At 37.7% G+C, this 21,275-nt stretch overlaps 1 protein-coding gene across 2 annotated transcripts in view; it reads right to left on the reverse strand.

Annotated features, from left to right (window-relative positions):
- KCTD9 (potassium channel tetramerization domain containing 9) overlaps positions 1 to 21,275 on the reverse strand; it is a 61,390-nt gene that overhangs the window by 13,449 nt on the left and 26,666 nt on the right. For both annotated transcript variants that reach the window (XM_067745192.1, XM_067745190.1), the window contains 3 exons: positions 20,856 to 20,923; positions 20,672 to 20,767; positions 19,809 to 19,958 (listed from right to left, as the gene is read on the reverse strand). In XM_067745192.1, coding sequence (XP_067601293.1) covers positions 19,809 to 19,958; positions 20,672 to 20,767; positions 20,856 to 20,923 — 314 coding nt within the window. The remainder of the gene's footprint in view (positions 1 to 19,808; positions 19,959 to 20,671; positions 20,768 to 20,855; positions 20,924 to 21,275) is intronic.

A 21,275-nucleotide genomic window follows, 5' to 3' on the forward strand; every position in this document is an offset into this window, starting at 1 on the left:
CAGACTCATCAAGAAAAAAAGGGAGAAGACTCAAATCAGCAGAATTAGAAATGAAAAATCAGAAGTAACAACTGACACTGCAGAAATACAAAAGATCATGAGAGATTACTACAAGCAACACTATGCCAATAAAATGGACAGCCTGGAGGAAATGGACAAATTCTCATACATGCACAACCTGCCAAGACTGAATCAGGAAGAAAAGGAAAATATGAACAGACCAATCACAAGCACTGAAATTGAAACTGTGATTAAAAAACTTCCAACAAACAAAAGCCCAGGACCAGATGGCATCACAGGCGAATTCAATCAAACATTTAGAGATAGAGCTAACACCTATCCTTCTCAAACTCTTCCAAAATATAGCAGAGGGAGGAACACTCCCAAACTCATTCTACGAGGCCACCATCACCTTGATACCAAAACTAGACAAGGATGTCACAAAGAAAGAAAACTACAGGCCAATATCACAGATGAACATAGATGCAAAAATCCTCAACAAAATACTAGCAAACAGAATCCAACAACACGTTAAAAGGATCATACACCATGATCAAATGGGGTTTAATCCAGGAATGGAAGCATGCTTCAACATATGCAAATCAATCAATGTGATAAACCATATTAACAAATTGGAGAAAAACCATATGATCATCTCAATAGATGCAGAGAAAGCTTTTGACAAAATTCAACAACGATTTTGATAAAAACCCTGCAGAAAGTAGGCATAGAAGGAACTTTCCTCAACATAATAATGGCCATATATGACAAACGCACAGCCAACATCGTCCTCAATGGTGAAAAACTGGAAGCATTTCCACTAAGATCAGGAACAAGACTAGGTGGCCCACTCTCACCACTATTATTCAAAATAATTTTGGAAGTTTTAGCTACAGCAATCAGAGAAGAAAAGGAATCCAAATCGGAAAAGAAGTAAAGCTGTCACTGTTTGCAGATGACGCGATACTATACATAGAGAATCCTAAAGATGCTACCAGAAAACTCCTAGAGCTAATCAATGAATTTGGTAAAGTGGCAGGATACAAAATTAATGCACAGAAATCTCTGGCCTTCCTATACACTAATGATGAAAAATCTGAAAGTGAAATCAAGAAAACACTCCCATTTACCACTGCAACAAAAAGAATAAAATATCTAGGAATAAACATACTTAGGGAGACAAAAGACCTGTATGCAGAAAATTATAAGACACTGATGAAAGAAATTAAAGATGATACAAACAGATGGAGAGATATACCACGTTCTTGGATTGGAAGAATCAACATTGTGAAAATGACTCTACTACCCAAAGCAATCTACAGATTCAGTGCAATCCCTATCAAACTACCACTGGCATTTTTCACGAAACTAGAACAATAAATTTCACAATCTGTAATGGAAACACAAAAGACCCCGAATAGTCAAAGCAATCTTGAGAACGAAAAATGGAGGTGGAGGAATCAGGCTCTTTGACTTCAGACTATACTACAAAGCTACAGTAATCAAGACAGCATGGTGCTGGCACAAAAACAGAAAGATAGATCAATGGAACAGGATAGAAAGCCCAGAGATAAACCCACGCACATATGGACACCTTATCTTTGACAAAGGAGGCAGGAATGTACAGTGGAGAAAGGACAGCCTCTTCAATAAGTGGTGCTGGGAAAACTGGACAGGTACATGTAAAAGTATGAGATTAGATCACTCCCTAACACCATACACAAAAATAAGCTCAAAATGGATTAAAGACCTAAATGTAAGGCCAGAAACTATCAAACTCTTAGAGGAAAACATAGGCAGAACACTCTATGACATAAAATACAGCAAGATCCTTTTTGACCCACCTCCTAGAGAAATGGAAATAAAAACAAAAAGGACCAAATGGGACCTAATGAAACTTCAAAGCTTTTGCACAGCAAAGGAAACCATAAACAAGATGAAAAGACAACCCTCAGAATGGGAGAAAATATTTGCAAATGAAGCAACTGACAAAGGATTAATCTCCAAAATTTATAAGCAGCTCATGCAGCTCAATAACAAAAAACCAAACAACCCAATCCAAAAATGGGCAGAAGACCTAAATAGACATTTCTCCAAAGAAGATATACAGACTGCCAACAAACACATGAAAGAATGCTCAACATCATTAATCATTAGAGAAATGCAAATCAAAACTACAATGAGATATCATCTCACACCAGTCAGAAAAGTCATCATCAAAAGATCTAGAAACAGGGCTTCCCTGGTGGCGCAGTGGTTGAGAGTCCGCCTGCCGATGCAGGGGACACGGGTTCATGCCCTGGTCCGGGAGGATCCCACATGCCGCGAAGCGGCTGGGCCCGTGAGCCATGGCCGCTGAGCCTGCACGTCTGGAGCCTGTGCTCTGCGGCGGGAGGGGCCGCAACGGTGAGAGGCCCGCGTACCGCAAAAAAAAAAATCTAGAAACAATAAATGCTGGAGAGGGTGTGGAGCAAAGGGAACCCTCTTGCACTGCTGGTGGTAATGTAAATTGATACAGCCACTGTGGAGAACAGTATGGAGGTTCCTTAAAAAACTACAAATAGAACTACCATATGACCCAGTAATCCCACTACTGCGAATTATACCCTGAAAAAACCATGATTCAAAAAGTCATGTGCCAAAATGTTCATTGCAGCTCTATTTACAATAGCCCAGAGATGGAAACAACCTAACTGTCCATCATCGGCTGAATGGATAAAGAAGATGCGGCACATATATACAATGGAATATTACTCGGCCATAAAAAGAAACGAAATTGAGCTATTTGTAATGAGATGGATAGACCTAGAGTCTGTCATACAGAGTAAAGTAAATCAGAAGGAGAAAGACAAATACTGTATCCTAACACATATATATGGAATTTAAGAAAAAAAAATGTCATGAAGAACCTAGGGGTAAGACAGGAATAAAGACACAGACCTACTGGAGAACGAACTTGAGGATATGGGGAGGGGAAGGGTGAGCTGTGACCAAGCGAGCGAGAGGCAAGGACATATTTACACTACCATACGTAAGGTAGATAGCTAGTGGGAAGCAGCCGCATAGCACAGGGATATCAGTTCGGTGCTTTGTGACCGCCTGGAGGGGTGGCAAAGGGAGGGTTGGAGGGAGGAATATGCAAGAGGGAAGAGATATGGGAACATATGTTTATGTATAACTGATTCACTTTGTTATAAAGCAGAAACTAACACACCATTGTAAAACAATTATACTCCAATAAAGATGTTAAAAAAAAAAAAAAAGAAGAACTACAAGTCTGTGGAACAAAAACCACATTCATAGCAAGACAGACAAGATGAAAAGGCAGAGGGCTATGTACCAGATGAAGGAACAAGATAAAACCCCAGAAAAACCACTAAATGAAGTGGAGATAGCATTCAGAATAATGGTAGTGAAGATGATCCAGGACCTCAGAAAAATAATGGAGGCAAAGATCAAGAAGATGAAAGAAATGTTTAACAAAGACTTAGAAGAATTAAAGAACAAACAAACAGAGATGAACAATACAATAATGGAAATGAAAAATACAGTAGAAAGAATCAATAGCAGAATAACTGAGGCAGAAGAACGGATAAGCAACCTGGAAGACAGAATGGTGGAGTTCACTGTTGCAGAACAGAATAAAGAAAAAGAATGAAAAGAAATGAAGACAGCCTAAGAGACCTCTGGGACAACATTAAGCGCAACAAAATTTGCATTATACGGGTACCAGAAGGAGAAGAGAGAGAGAAAGTACCATAGAAAATACTTGAAGAGATTATAGTTGAAAACTTCCCTAACATGAGAAAGGAAATAGCCACCCAAGTCCAGGAAGCACAGAGAGTCCCATACAGGCTAAACCCAAGGAGAAACACACCAAGACACATAGTAATCAAATTGGGAAAAATTAAAGACAAAGTAAAATCATTGAAAGCAGCAAGGGAAAAATGACAAATAACATACAAGGGAACTCCCGTAAGGTTAACAGCTGATTTCTCAGCAGAAACTCTACATGCCAGAAGGGAGTGGCATGATATACTTAAAGTGATGAAAGGGAAGAACCTACAACCAAGATTACTCTACCCTGCAAGGATCTCATTCAGATTCGATGGAGAAATCAAAAGCTTTACAGACAAGCAAAAGCTAAGAGAATTCAGCACCACCAAACCAGCTCTACAACAAATGCTAAAGGAACTTCTCTAAGTGGGAAACACAGGAGAAAAAAAGGACCTACAAAAACAAACCCCAAACAATTAACAAAATGGTAATAGAAACATACATATAATTACTTTAAACGTGAAAGGATTAAATGCTCCAACCAAAAGACACAGGCTTGCTGAATGGATACAAAAACAAGACCCATCTATATGCTGTCTACAAGAGACCCACTTCAGACCCAGGGAGACATACAGACTGAAATTGAGGGGATGGAAAAAGATATTCCATATAAATGGCAATGAAAAGAAAGCTGGAGTAGCAATACTCATATCAGATAAAAATAGACTTTAAAATAAAGAATGTTACAAGAGACAAGGAAGAACACTACATAATGATCAAGGGATCATTCCAAGAAGATATAACAATTATAAATATATATGCACCCAACATAGGAACACGTCAATACATAAGGCAACTGCTAACAGCTATAAAAGAGGAAATCGATACTGACACAATAATAGTGGGGGACTTTTAACACCTCACTTACACCAATGGACAGATCATCCAAACAGAAAATTAATAAGGAAACACAAGCTTTAAATGACACAATAGAGCAGACAGATTTAATTGATGTTCATAGGACATTCCATCCAAAAACAGGAGATTACACTTCCTTCTCAAGTGTGCACAGGACATTCTCCAGGACAGATCACATCTTAGGTCACAAATCAAGCCTCAGTAAATTTAAGAAAATTGAAATCATATCAAGCATCTTTTCTGACCACAACGCTACGAGATTAGAAATCAATTACAGACAAAAAAACGTAAAAAACACAAACACATGGAGGCTAAACAATACGTTACTAAATAACCAAGCGATCACTGAAGAAATCAAAGAGGAAATAAAAAAATTCGTAGAGACAAATGACAATGAAAAGACGACGATCCAAAACCTATGGGATGCAGCAAAAGCATTTCTAAGAGGGAAGTTTATAGCTATACAAGCCTACCTCAAGAAAGAAGAAAAATCTCAAACAATCTAACGTTACACCTAAAGCAATTAGAGAAAGAAGAACAAGCAAAACCCAAAGTTAGCAGAAGGAAAGAAATCATAAAGATCAGAGCAGAAATAAATGAGGGGGGACCTTGAAGATGGCGTAAGAGTAAGACGCGGAGATCACCTTCCTCCCCACAGATACACCAGAAATACATCTACACGTGGAACAACTCCTACAGAACACCTACTAAAGGCTGGCAAAAGACCTCAGACCTCCCAAAGGCAAGAAACTCCCCACGTACCTGGGTAGGGCAAAAGAAAAAACAGAGACAAAAGAATAGGGACGGCACCTGCACCAGTGGGAGAGAGCTGTGAAGGAGGAAAAGTTTCCACACACTAGGAAGCCCCTTTGCGGGCGGAGACTGCGGGAGGCGGAGGGGGGAGCTTCGGAGCCGCGGAGGAGAGCACAGCAACGGGTGCGGAGGGCAAAGCGGGGAGATTCCCGCACAGAGGATCGGTGTCGACCGGCACTCACCAGCCCGAGAGGCTTGTCTGCTCACCCACCGGGGCGGGCGGGGCTGCGAGCTGAGGCTCTGAGGCTCGGGTTGCGGTTTCGGAGCGCAGGGAGAGGACTGGGGTTGACGGCTTGAACATAGCCTGAAGGAGTTAGTGCACCACGGCTAGCCGGGAGGGAGTCCCGGGAAAAGTCTGCACCTGCCGAAGAGGCAAGAGACTTTTTCTTCCCTCTTTGTTTCCTGGTGCGTGAGGAGAGGGGTTTAAGAACGCTGCTTAAAGGAGCTCCAGAGACAGGCGCGAGCCGCGGCTAAAAGCGCGGACCCCAGAGAAGGGCATGAGACGCTAAGGCTGCTGCTGCTGCCACCAAGGGGCCTGTGTGCGAGCACAGGTCACTACCACACCCCTCTTCCGCGGAGCCTGTGCAGCCCGCCACTGCCAGGTTCCCGGGATCCAGGGACAACTTTCCCGGGAGAACGCACTGCGGGCCTCAGGCTGGTGCAAAGTTACGCCGGACTTTGCCGCCGCAGGCCCGCCCCGCACTCCGTGCCCCTCCCGCCCCGCTGGCCTGAGTGCGCCAGAGCCCCCGAATCAGCGGCTCCTTTAACCCCGTCCTGTCTGAGCAAAAAACAGACGCCCTCCAGCGACCTACACGCAGAGGCGGGGCCAAATCCAAAGCTAAGCCCCGGGAGCTGTGAGAACAAAGAAGAGAAAGGGAGATCTCTCCCAGCAGCCTCAGAAGCAGCAGATTAAAGCTCCACAATCAACTTGATATACCCTGCATCTGTGGAATACCTGAATAGACAACCAATCATCCCAAATTAAGGAGGTGGACTTTAGGAGCAAGATCTATGATTTTTTCCCCTTTCCTCTTTTTGTGAGTGTGTATGTGTATGCTTCTGTGTGAGATCTTGTCTGTATAGTCTTGCTTCCACCATTTGTCCTAGGGTTCTATCCGTCCATGTTTTTTTTTTTAAACATTTTTTTCTTAATAATCAATTTTAATTTTAATAACATTATTATACTTTACCTTCGTTCTTTCTTTCTTTCTTTCCTTCCTTCCTTCCCTCCTTTAGACAACGAAACATCCCAAATTGAGGAGGTGGTCTCTGACAGCAAGATTTATGATTTTTCCCCCTTTACCTCTTTTAGTGAGGGTGTATGTGTACGCTTCTGTGTAAGATTTTGTCTGTATAGCTTTGCTTCCAACATTTGTCCTAAGGTTCTATCCGTCCCTTTTTTTTTTTCTAAATAAGAATTTTTTAATTCAATAACTTTATTATACTTTATTTTATTTTTACTGTATCTTCTTTCTTTCTTTTTTCCTTCTTTCCTTCCTTCCTTCCTTCCTCCCTCCCTCCTTTCTTTCCTTCTTTCCTTCTTTCTTCCTTCCTTCCTTCCTTCCCTCCTTTCCTTCTTTCTTTCCTCATACTTCTACTAATTCCCTCTACTATTTCTCCCTTTTATTCTGAGCTGTGTGGATGAAAGGCTCTTGGTGCTCCAGCCAGGAGTCAGGGCTCTGCCTCTGAGGTAGGAGAGCCAACTTCAGGACACTGGTCAACAAGAGACCTCCCAGCTCCACATAATATCAAACAGCGAAAATCTCCCAGAGACCTCCATCTTAACACCAGCACCCAGCTTCACTCAATGACCAGCAAGCTACAGTGCTGGACAACCTATGCCAAACAACTAGCAAAACAGGAACACAACACCACCCATTAGCAGAGAGGCTGCCTAAAATCATAATAAGGCCACAGACACCCCAAAACACACCACCAGACGTGAACCTGCCCACTAGAGAGACAAGATCCAGCCTCATCCACCACAACACAGGCACTAGTCCCCTCCACCAGGAAGCCTACACAACCCACTGAACCAACCTTAGCCACTGGAGACAGACATCAAAAACAGCGGGAACTACGAACCTGCAGTCTGCAAAAAGGAGACCCCAAACACAGTAAGATAAGCAAAATGAGACGACAGAAAAACACACAGCAGATAAAGGAGCAAGATAAAAATGCACCAGACCTAACAAATGAAGAGGAAATAGCCAGTCTACCTGAAAAAGAATTCAGAATAATGATAGTAAGGATGATCCGAAATCTTGGAAATAGAACGGACAAAATGCAAGAAACAGTTAACAAGGACCTAGAAGAAATAAAGATGAAACAAGCAACGATGAACAACACAATAAATGAAATTAAAAGTACTCTAGATGGGATCAATAGCAGAATAACTGAGGCAGAAGAACGGATAAGTGACCTGGAAGATAAAATAGTGGAAATAACTACTGCAGAGCAGAATAAAGAAAAAAGAATGAAACGAACTGAGGACAGTCTCAGAGACCTCTGGGACAACATTAAACGCACCAACATTCGAATTATAGGGGTTCCAGAAGAAGAAGAGAAAAAGAAAGGAACCGAGAAAATATTTGAAGAGATTATAGTTGAAAACTTCCCTAATATGGGAAAGGAAATAGTTAATCAAGTCCAGGAAGCACAGAGAGTCCCATACAGGATAAATACAAGGAGAAATACGCCAAGACACATATTAATCAAACTGTCAAAAATTAAATACAAAGAAAGCATATTAAAAGCAGCAAGGGAAAAACAACAAATAACACATAAGGGAATCCCCATAAGGTTAACAGCTGATCTCTCAGCAGAAACCCTACAAGCCAGAAGGGAGTGGCAGGACATACTGAAAGTGATGAAGGAGAAAAACCTGCAACCAACATTACTCTACCCAGCAAGGATCTCATTCAGATTTGATGGAGAAATTAAAACCTTTACAGATAAGCAAAAGCTGAGAGAGTTCAGCACCACCAAACCAGCTTTACAACAAATGCTAAAGGATCTTCTCTAGGCAAGAAACACAAGAGAAGGAAAAGACCTATAATAATGAACCCAAAACAATTTAGAAAATGGGAATAGGAACATACATATCGATAATTACCTTAAATGTAAATGGACTAAATGCTCCCACCAAAAGACACAGATTAGCTGAATGGATACAAAAACAAGACCCTTATATATGCTGTCTACAAGAGACCCACTTCAGACCTAGAGACACATACAGACTGAAAGTAAGGGGATGGAAAAAGATATTCCATGCAAATGGAAACCAAAAGAAAGCTGGAGTAGCAATTGTCATATCAGACAAAATAGACTTTAAAATAAGGACTATTAAAGGAGACAAAGAAGGACACTACATAATGATCAAGGGATCGATCCAAGAAGAAGATATAACAATTGTAAATATTTATGCACCCAACATAGGAGCACCTCAATATATAAGGCAAATACTAACAGCCATAAAAGGGGAAATCGACAGTAACACATTCATAGTAGGGGACTTAAACACCCCACTTTCACCAATGCACAGATCATCCTAAATGAAAATAAATCAGGAAACACAAGCTTTAAATGATACATTAAACAAGATGGACTTAATTGATATTTATAGGACACTCCATCCAAAAACAACAGAATACACATTTTTCTCAAGTGCTCATGGAACATTCGCCAGGATAGATCATATCTTGGGTCACAAATCAAGCCTTGGTAAATTTAAGAAAATTGAAATTGTATCAACTATCTTTTCTGACCACAACGCCATGAGACTAGATATCAATTACAGAAAAGATCTGTAAAAAATACAAACACATGGAGGCTAAACAATACACTACTTAATAATGAAGTGATCACTGAAGAAATCAAAAAATACCTAGAAACAAATGACAATGGAGACACAACGACCCAAAACCTATGGGATGCAGCAAAAGCAGTTCTAAGGGGGAAGTTTATAGCAATACAAGCCCACCTTAAGAAGCAGGAAACATCTTGAATAAACAACCTAACCTTGCACCTCAAGCAATTAGAGAAAGAAGAACAAAAAAACCCCAAAGCTAGCAGAAGGAAAGAAATCATAAAAATCAGATCAGAAATAAATGAAAAAGAAATGAAGGAAACAATAGCAAAGATCAATAAAACTAAAACCTGGTTCTTTGAGAAGATAAACAAAATAGATAAACCACTAGCCAGACTCATCAAGAAAAAAGGGAGAAGACTCAAATCAATAGAATTAGAAATGAAAAAGGAGAGGTAACAACTGACACTGCAGAAATACAAAGGATCATGAGAGATTACTACAAGCAACTCTATGCCAATAAAATGGAGAACCTGGAGGAAATGGACAAATTCTCATACATGCACAACCTGCCAAGACTGAATCAGAAAGAAAAGGAAAATATGAACAGACCAACCACAAGCACTGAAATTGAAACTGTGATTAAAAAACTTCCAACAAACAAAAGCCCAGGACCAGATGGCTTCACAGGCGAATTCTATCAAACATTTAGAGAAGAGCTAACACCTATCCTTCTCAAACTCTTCCAAAATATAGCAGAGGGAGGAACACTCCCAAACTCATTCTACGAGGCCACCATCACCTGGATACCAAAACTAAACAAGGATGTCACAAAGAAAGAAAACTACAGGCCAATATCACTGATGAACATAGATGCAAAAATCCTCAACAAAATACTAGCAAACAGAATCCAACAGCACATTAAAAGGATCATACACCATGATCAAGTGGGGTTTATACCAGGAATGCAAGGATTCTTCAATATACGCAAATCTATCAATGTGATAAACCATATTAACAAATTGAAGGAGAAAAACCATATGATCATCTCAATAGATGCAGAGAAAGCTTTTGACAAAATTCAACACCCATTTATGATAAAAACCCTGCAGAAAGTAGGCATAGAGGGAACTTTCCGCAACATAATAAAGGCCATATATGACAAGCCCACAGCAAACATCATGCTCAATGGTGAAAAACTGAAAGCATTTCCACTAAGATCAGGAACAAGACAAGGTTGCCCACTCTCACCACTCTTATTCAACATAGTTTTGGAAGTTTTAGCCACAGCAATCAGAGAAAAAAAAGAAATAAAAGGAATCCAAATCGGAAAAGAAGAAGTAAAGCTGTCACTGTTTGCAGATGACATGATCCTATACATAGAGAATCCTAAAGATGCTACCAGAAAACTACTAGAGCTAATCAATGAATTTGGTAAAGTGGCAGGATACAAAATTAATGCACAGAAATCTCTGGCATTCCTATACACTAATGATGAAAAATCTGAAAGTGAAATCAAGAAAACACTCCCATTTACCATTGCAACAAAAAGAATAAAATATCTAGGAATAAACCTACCTAAGGAGACAAAAGACCTGTATGCAGAAAATTATAAGACACTGATGAAAGAAATTAAAGATGATACAAATAGATGGAGAGATATACCATGTTCTTGGATTGGAAGAATCAACATTGTGAAAATGACTCTACTACCCAAAGCAATCTATAGATTCAATGCAATCCCTATCAAACTACCACTGGCATTTTTCACAGAACTAGAACAAAAATTTTGCAATTTGTATGGAAACACAAAAGACCCCGAATAGCCAAAGCAATCTTGAGAACGAAAAAAGGAAGTGGAGGAATCAGGCTCCCTGACTTCAGACTATACTACAAAGCTACAGTTATCAAGACGGTATGGTACTGGCACAAAAACAGAAAGATAGATCAATGGAACAGGATAGAAAGCCCAGAGATAAACCCACGCACATATGGACACCTTATCTTTGATAAAGGTGGCAGGAATGTACAGTGGAGAAAGGACAGCCTCTTCAATAAGTGGTGCTGGGAAAACTGGACAGGTACACGTAAAAGTATGAGATTAGATCACTCCCTAACACCATACACAAAAATAAGCTCAAAATGGATTAAAGACCTAAATGTAAGGCCAGAAACTATCAAACTCTTAGAGGAAAACATAGGCAGAACACTCTATGACATAAATCACAGCAAGATCCTTTCTGACCCACCTCCTAGAGTAATGGAAATAAAAACAAAAATAAACAAATGGGACCTAATGAAACTTCAAAGCTTTTGCACAGCAAAGAAAACCATAAAGAAGACCAAAAGACAACCCTCAGAATGGGAGAAAATATTTGCAAATGAAGCAACCGACAAAGGATTAATCTCCAAAATTTACAAGCAGCTCACGCAGCTCAATAACAAAAAACCAAACAACCCAATCCAAAAATGGGCAGAAGACCTAAACAGACATTTCTCCAAAGAAGATATACAGACTGCCAACAAAGACATGAAAGAATGCTCAACATCATTAATCATTAGAGAAATGCAAATCAAAACTACAATGAGATATCATCTCACACCAGTCAGAATGGCCATCATCAAAAAATCTAGAAACAATAAATGCTGGAGAGGGTGTGGAGAAAAGGGAACACTTTTGCACTGCTGGTGGGAATGTGAATTGGTTCAGCCACTATGGAGAACAGTATGGAGGTTCCTTAAAAAACTACAAATAGAACTACCATATGACCCAGCGATCCCACTACTGGGCATATACCCTGAGAAAACCATAATTCAAAAAGAGTCATGTACCAAAATGTTCATTGCAGCTCTATTTACAATATCCTGGAGATGGAAACAACCTAAGTGCCCATCATCGTATGAATGGATAAAGAAGATGTGGCACATATATACAATGGAATATTACTCAGCCATAAAAAGAAACGAAATTGAGCTATTTGTAATGAGGTGGATAGACCTAGAGTCTGTCATACAGAGTGAAGTAAGTCAGAAAGAAAAAGACAAATACCGTATGCTAACACATATATATGGAATTTAAGAAAAAAAAAATGTCATGAAGAACCTAGGGGTAAGGCAGGAATAAAGACGCAGAGCTCCTAGAGAACGACTTGAGGTTATAGGGAGGGGGAAGGGTGAGCTGTGACAGGGCAAGAGAGAGTCATGGACATATACACACTAACAAATGTAGTAAGGTAGATAGCTAGTGGGAAGCAGCCGCATGGCACAGGGATATTGGCTCGGTGCTTTGTGACAGCCTGGAGGGGTGGGATAGGGAGGGTGGGAGGGAGGGAGATGCAAGAGGGAAGACATATGGGAACATATGTTTATGTATGACTGATTCACTTTGTTATAAAGCAGAAACTAACACACCATCGTTAAGCAATTATACCCCAATAAAGATGTTAAAAATAAATAAAGTTTCAAAAAAAAAAGAAATAAATGAAACAGTAACAAGGAAAACAACAGCAAAGATCAATAAAACTAAAACCTGGTTCTTTGAGAAGATAAACAAAATTGATAAACCATTAGCCAGACTCATCAAGAAAAAGAGGGAGAGGACTCAAATCAATACAATTAGAAATGAAAAAGGAGAAGTTACAACAGACACCACAGATATACAAGGCATCCTAAGAGACAACCACAAGCAAATCTATGCCAATAAAATGGACAATCTGGAAGAAATGGACAAATTCTTAGAAAGGTATAACCTCCCAAGACTGAAACAGGAAGAAATAGAAAATATGAACAGACCAATCACAAGTAATGAAATTGAAACTGTGATTAAAAATCGTCCAACAAACAAAAGTCCAGGACCAGAATGCTTCACAGGTGAATTCTGTCAAACATTTAGAGAAGAGCTAACACCCATGCTTGTCAAACTCTTCGAAAGAATTGCAGAGGAAGGAAAACTCCCAAACTCATTCTACAAGGTCACCATCACCCTGATACCAAAACCAGACAAAGATACTAAAAAAAAAGAAAATTACAGACCAATATCACTGATGAATATAGATCCAAAAATCCTCAACAAAATACTAGCAAACAGAATCCAACAACACATCCAACATTAAAAGGATCATACACCATGATCAAGTGGGATTTATCCCAGGGATGCAAGGATTCTTCAATATACGCAAATCAATCAATGTGATACACCATATTACCAAGCTGAAGAATAAAATTCATATGATCATGTCAATAGATGCAGTAAAACCTTTTGACAAAATTCAACACCCATTTATGATAACAACTCTCCAGAGAGTGGGCATAGAGGGAAACTACCTCAACATAATAAAGGCCATATATGACAAACCCACAGCAAACATCATTCTCAATGGTGAAAAACTGAAAGTGTTTCCTCTAAGATCAGGAACAAGACAAGGACGTCCACTCTCACCACTCTTATTCAACATAGTTTTGGAAGTCCTAGCCATGGCAATCAGAGAAGAAAAATAAATAAAAGGAATACAAATTGGAAAAGAAGGACTGTCACTGTTGGCAGATGACATGATACTATACATAAAGAATCCTAAATATGCCACCAGAAAACTACTAGAGCTAATAAATGAATTTGGTAAATTTGCAGGATACAAAACTAATGCACAGAAATCTCTTGCATTCCTATACACTCATGATGAAAAATCTGAAAGATAAATTAAGGAAACACTCCCATTTACCACTGCAACAAAAAGAGTAAAATACCTAGGAATAAACCTACTTAGGGAAACAAAAGACCTGTATGCAGAAAACTATAAGACACTGATGAAAGAAATTAAAGATATACAAAGAAATGGAGAGATATACCATGTTCTTGGATTGGAAGAATCAATACTGTCAAAATGACTATACTACCCAAAGGAACCTACAGATTGAATGCAATCCCTATCAAATTACGAATGGCATTTTTTACAGAACTAAAACAAAAAATCTTAAAATTTGTGTGGAGACACCAATGACCCCGAATAGCCAAAGCAGTCTTAAGGGAAAAAAATGGAGGTGGAGGAATCAGACTACCTGACTTCAGACTATATTACAAAGCTACAGTAATGAAGACAATATGGTACTGGCACAAAAACAGAAACATAGATCAATGGAACAAGATAGAAAGCCCAGAGATAAACCCACACACCTATGGTCAACTAATCTATGACAGAGGAAGCAAGGATATACAATGGCAAAAAAACAGTCTCTTCAATAAGTGGTGCTGTGAAAACTGGACAGCTACATGTAAAAGAATGAAATTAGAACACTCCCTAACACCATACAGAAAAATAAACTCAAAATGGATTAGAGACCTAAATGTAAGACTGGACAGTATAAAACTCTTAGAGGAAAACAGGAATAACACTCTTTGACATAAATCACAGCAAGATCGTTTTCGATCCACATCCTAGAGTAATGGTAATAAAAACAAAAAGAAACAAATGGGACCTAATGAAACTTAAAACCTTTTGCACAGCAAAGGAAACGATAAAGTAGATGAAAAGACAACCCTCACAATGGGAGAAAATATTTGCAAACGGATCAAAGGACAAAGGATTCATCTCCAAAATATATAAGCAGCTCATGCAGCTCAATATTAAAGAAACAAACAACCCAATCCAAGAATGGGCAGAAGACCTAAATAGACATTTCTCCAAAGAAGATGTACAGATGTCCAAGAAGCACATGAAAAGCTCCTCAACATCACTAATTATTAGAGAAATACAAATCAAAACTTCAATGAGGTATCACCTCACACCAGTTAGAATGGGCATCATCAGAAAGTCTACAAACAACAAATTCTGGAGATGGAGTGGAGAAAAGGGAACCCTCTTGCACTGTTGGTGGGAATTTAAATTGATACAGCCACTATGGAGAACAGTATGGAAGTTCCTTAAAAAACTAAAAATAGAATTACCATATGACCCAGCAATTCCACTACTGGGTGTATACCCAGAGAAAACCATAATTCAAAAAGACACATGCACCCCAGTGTTCATTGCAGCACTATTTACAATAGCCAGGTCATGGAAGCAACCTAAATGCCCATCGACAGACGAATGGATAAAGAAGATTTGGTACATATATACAATGGAATATTACTCAGCCATAAAAAGGAACGAAACTGGGTCATTTGTAGAGATGTAGATGGATCTAGAGACTGTCATACAGAGTGAAGTCAGAAAGAGAAAAACAAATATCATAGATTAACGCATATATGTGGAACCTAGAAAAATGGTACAGATGAACCAGTTTGCAGGATAGAAATTGAGACACAGATGTAGAGAACAAATGTATGGACACCAAGGGGGGAAAGCGGTGGTGGTGGTGGTGGTGGTATGATGAATTGGGAGATTGGGATTGACATGTATACACTGATGTGTATAAAATGGATGAGTAATAAGAACCTGCTCTATAAAAAAATACATTAAATTAAATCCAAAAGTAAAAACTTAAATTACATGCTTGCACTGAATTCACCTCACAAATATGCTGAGGAAAAGAAGCCAGACACACAAAAAGTATTTACTAAATGATTCCATTTATTAAATTTCAAAGATACATAGAACTCACCTATGGTGTTGTAAGAAGTCAGGATATTGGTTACCCTTGATTAGAAGGAGGACATGAGGGCTTCTGGGGTAATAGTCTGTTTCTTGATCTAGTGCTGACTTTATAAATGTGCTCACTTTGTGAACATTTATTGACTTATACATTTATAATTTGTGTGTTTTTCTGTATTAATATTATGTTTCAATAAAGTCTGTGTTAAAAAGATTTAAAAAAATCAACATCCATTTATGATAAAAACTCTCCAAAAAGTGGGCAGAGGGAACCCAGTTCAACATAATAAAGCCCATATGTGACAAACCCACAGCTAACATCATACTCAATGGTGAAAAGCTGAAAGCACTTCCTTTAAGATCAGGAACAGGACAGCGATATCCATTCTCACCACTTTTATTCAAAATAGTTTTGACATCCTAGCCACAGGAATCAGAGAAGAAAAAAAAAAAAAGAAATCCAAATTGAAAAAGAAGAAGTAAAACTATCACTGCTTGTAGATGATATGATACTATACATAGAAAATCCTAAAGAAGCTACCAGAAAACTGCTAGAGCTCTTCAATGAATTTGGTTAAGTTGCAGGATAGAAAATTAATACACAGGAACCTGTTGCATTTCTACACACTAACAATGAAAGATCAGAAAGAAAAATTAAGGAAACAATCCCATTTACCACTGCATCAAAAAGAATAAAATACCTAGAAATAAATTTACCTAAGGAGGTAAAAGACCTGCACTCCCAAAACTATAAGATGCTAATGAAAGAAATCGAAGATGATACAAATGGAAAGATATACTGTGTTCTTGAATTGGAAGAATCAATACTGTCAAGATGACCAGACTACCCAAGGCAATCTACAGATTCAATGCAATCCCTATCAAATTACCAGTAATGCCATTTTTCATAGAACTAGAACAAAAAAATTTTTTAATTTGTATGGAAACACAAAAGACCCCGAATAGCCAAAGCAATCTTGAGAAAGAAAACTGGAGATGGAGGAATCAGGCTCCCTGACTTCAGACTATAATACAAAGCTATAGTAACCAAAACAGGATGGTACTGGCACAAAAACAGAACTATAGATCAGTGGAACAGTATAGAAAGCCCAGAAATAAACCTACACACCTATGGTCAATTAATCTATGAGAAAGGTGCAAGAATATACAGTGGAGAAGACAGCCTCTTTACCATGTGGTGCTGGGAAATTGGGAAAGCTAGATGTAACAGAATGATACTAGAACATTCTCTAACACCATACACAAAAATAAACTCAAGACTTCCCTGGGTACCCAGTGGTTAAGACTCCATGCTTCCATTGCAGGGGGCATGGGTTTGATCCCTGGTCTGGGAACTAAGATCCCTCAGGCCACGTGGTGTGGCCAAAAATAGAAACAACAAAAACAAAAACAAACAAACAAAAAACTCAAAATGGATTAAAGACCTAAATGTAGTACCGGATACTATAAAACCTAGCGGAAAACATAGGCAGAACACTCTGTGACATAAATTGCAGCAGTATCTTTTTAGATTTGTCTCCTAGAATAATGAAAATAAAAACAAAAATAAACAAATGGAACTAATTAAACTTAAAAGCTTTTGCACAGCAAAGGAAGCCATAAACAAAGCAAAAAGACAATCTACAGAATGGGAGAAAATTTGCAAATGATGCAACTGACAAGGGATTATCTCCAAAATATACAAACAGCTCTTGTGGCTCAATATCAAAAAAACAAACAATGGAATCAAAAAATGGGCAAAAGATCTAAACAGACATTTCTCCAAAGAAGACATACAGATGGCCAAAAAGCACATGAAAAGATGCTCAACACTGCTAATTATTAGAGAAATGCAAATCAAAACTACAGTGAGGTATCACCTCACACTGGTCAGAATGGCTGTTATCGAAAAGTCTACAAATAATGTTGGAGAGGGGTTAGGAAAAGGAACCCTCCTACACTGTTGGTGGGAATGGAAATTGGTACAGCAACTATGGAGAACAGTATGGAGGCTCCTTAAAAAACTAAAAAGAGAGCTACCATATCATCCAGCAATCCCACTCCTGGGCACGTATCCGGAGAAAACCATAATTTGAAAAGACACATGCACCCCAATGTTAACTGCAGCACTATTTACAACAGCCAAGACATGGAAGCAAACTAAATGTCCATGGACAGATTAATGGATAAAGAAGATGTGGTGTATATATATACATATATATATATATATATATACACACACACACACACACACACACACACACACACACACCATGGAATATTATTCAGTCATGAAAAAAGAATGAAATAATTCCATTTGCAGCAATATAGGTGGACCTAGAGATTATCATACTAAGTGAAGTAAGCCAGACAGGGAAAGATAAATATATGATATTGCTTATATGTGGAATGTAAAAAAACAGAAAGATACAAATGAACTTATTTCCAAAACAGGAGGAGACTCACAGACATAGGAAAAAAATGTGTGGTTACCAAATGGGGGAAAAGGGGATGGGAAGAGGGATAAATTAGGAGGTTGGGATTAACATATACATATTACTATATGTAAAATAGATAACCAACGAGGACCTACTGTATAGCACAGGGAATTATACTCAGTATTTTGTAATAACCTATAAGGGAAGAGAATCTGAAAAAGACTGTATATATATGTATATATGTATACACACACACAAACACACACACACATATATGTAACTGAATCACTGTGCTGTACACCTGAAACTAACATGACATTGTAAATCAACTACACATCAATAAAAAAATCATACATATATATATAATATATACACATGTATATTATATATACATATTGGCCTTCACATCAATTATACAATGTGGGTAGAACAAGCATTCAAAGATAAGAAAATTATGGTTCAGGCTCACAGTAATGCTATAATTAAATAGAACTCAAAACCATTTGTATTCAATGATCCAATCTGTCTTATCTTTTTTTTTTTTCATTCCTTAACAGAAACCAACAAAGCTGCCTCTCAGCATTTCACTATTTAAAAATTAGGTCCTTCAGATTTTTCCTTTGTACTGTTAGTGTTTTGCTTATTTTGCCATTTATTTGATCCTTCATCATAAGATGGAACAAGGAAATGTGTTGGCATATTCTGTTATTAGATCCAAGTTTCATGGAAAAATACACTGCAGCTAAGGAACAAAACCAACATTATAAAATTCAATAAACATTTATTCAGTGACTACTAAAGGCAAGGTACTATATTAGGTGTTATTAACTCAAAAGGCACACAGACATGGTCCTTGATATTAAGGAACTGAAAGTTCTTAGAAATTAGATTTCACGGCTGGTTTTACATATATCTTCTAACCTCAAATTAGCACAGGTAACTGCTACACAAATACATGCATATACATATGTACACACACACATATATACACATACATATATGCAAACACATATGAATAGAGGTAGACAGCCACTGAGATGCTAACTTATACAGATTGCTGTATACCATGTTTATTTAAAAATAACTGCCACATATCCCCTGGAGCAATAACATTTTCCTATTCCAGAAATGAACCTGAATAGAAAAATGCAAAGATACTTTACAGCTTTACCCTATTAATTCATTGAAAATAGAAGTCCTGATAAATAGAGTGTTGAGGAGATCAGGATCTAATTTCAAGATTTCATTTCTTATTAGTTGCTATACTTTTCAGACCTATGTTTAATAAAGGATACCAAAGTTGCAAAACCAACCCATTTCACTTTCAGAACCTTCAGTTTTATCATCAACTTAGTAAATTATCTGTTTGCAAGTAAAAGCTCCAATAAGGGACAGATATAATTTCTGCTCTGAGTGTTCAATAGACTAAAAATTTAATTTTCTTTTGTAACCAAAAATGATTCTTACGTCAAGCACTGATCCAGAGAGGTCAGCTCGTTCAAGATTTGCACAGCAGAGATTAGCGTGGGCAAGATTGCAGCGGCTTAAATTGGCCATTTTGAAGTTAATGTATCGAAGGTCCAAACGAGAAAGATCAGCACCACTGAAGTTTAAACCCTAAAATTAAAAAACACAAACTGTCACAATATTTAAACCATCTGTTGTATATTCAATTACAATAGCTAACCACCATGTGTTTTAGAAGTAATTGGCAGTTCCGTCATTTGGAGTTCGTTACATGATCAAATGGAACTGAGATACATAAAATTAGTGTCCTTAACGGGTTCTTAAAGGAACTCAACTTACATATAACACTAGAATGCATCCTGGCAATGCCTCATTTATGTGCAGAAGTTTCTAAAGAGAGATCTCTGCTGGCCACATACCCATTGATAAGTATTATTTTTTTATTAAACCTGATTGTACTTAAATTATTTTATTAATTCAATAATTCAAGATTGTTTTATTTTTTTAAAGTGAGTATTGTGGTTTTTAAAATCATTAGTGCTATAATACATAAAAGTAAAAGTATCTTCCACTGATTAACCATACATAACAACTGTACAATTGACTTTTTATTTTTATTGCTGCAATTCCTATGCATTACTCAAAAACTGCTGCATGAGGCATAATTAGACAATAAAAAAGATTATTACATCTCTTTTTCTGTCTAACCATTTTGGGACTAAATCAATGCTATGACCCATAAGTAAAATATATCTTTCATGAAAAAAGAAAACAAGGCAACAGAAAAATTCCCAGAAGAATTTAAAACTTTACTCACAGATTTGCCTACACGAATAACTCATATAAAAGTCTGCTTTAATTACCTGGCAACGCAATTCTGATTTGGTTGGAGTGGCTAGCAGAAATCGCACAAATTCCTTTCGAGATATTGGTGAATGATCTTCTGGTGGTTGAGAATTCTTGAAAAGCATATTGACAGATCAGTGGAGCATTTTGGGAGATAGCTACAATACATGTAATACTTGGCTAATGTAAAAAGAGTCTTACCTTTATTGCCACTTCTAGGTGTTCAATCAATGAGTCAATACCAAAAAATCTTGCTTCTTCTAACACACCTATCATAATAAAAACAATTTGACTTTTATAGAATGCTATTCATTTTAATATTTATAGAATCATTTATAAAAAAGATCTATAAAGTTAAATTCTCACAACAGAAGTGAAATACAAGTAGGCTATCCATCAATATAGGAAAAAAATAACTCATGTTTAGAACATATATATGTATATATAGAATATTTAAAAATATTTGTAAACAAAGTTTTTCTAAATAGTTTACATACAGCAAAAGAAAGAAGACTCATGAATTAGAATGAAAGCTTTCCATATTACAAAATTATTTCTGAAAATTAAATAGGCCACAGACAAAAAAATCCTAACATCATACATTCCTAAAATAACTGACAT

Source organism: Pseudorca crassidens, chromosome 7, assembly GCF_039906515.1.
Source record: "Pseudorca crassidens isolate mPseCra1 chromosome 7, mPseCra1.hap1, whole genome shotgun sequence".
In the NCBI taxonomy this organism is placed as follows: domain Eukaryota; kingdom Metazoa; phylum Chordata; class Mammalia; order Artiodactyla; family Delphinidae; genus Pseudorca; species Pseudorca crassidens.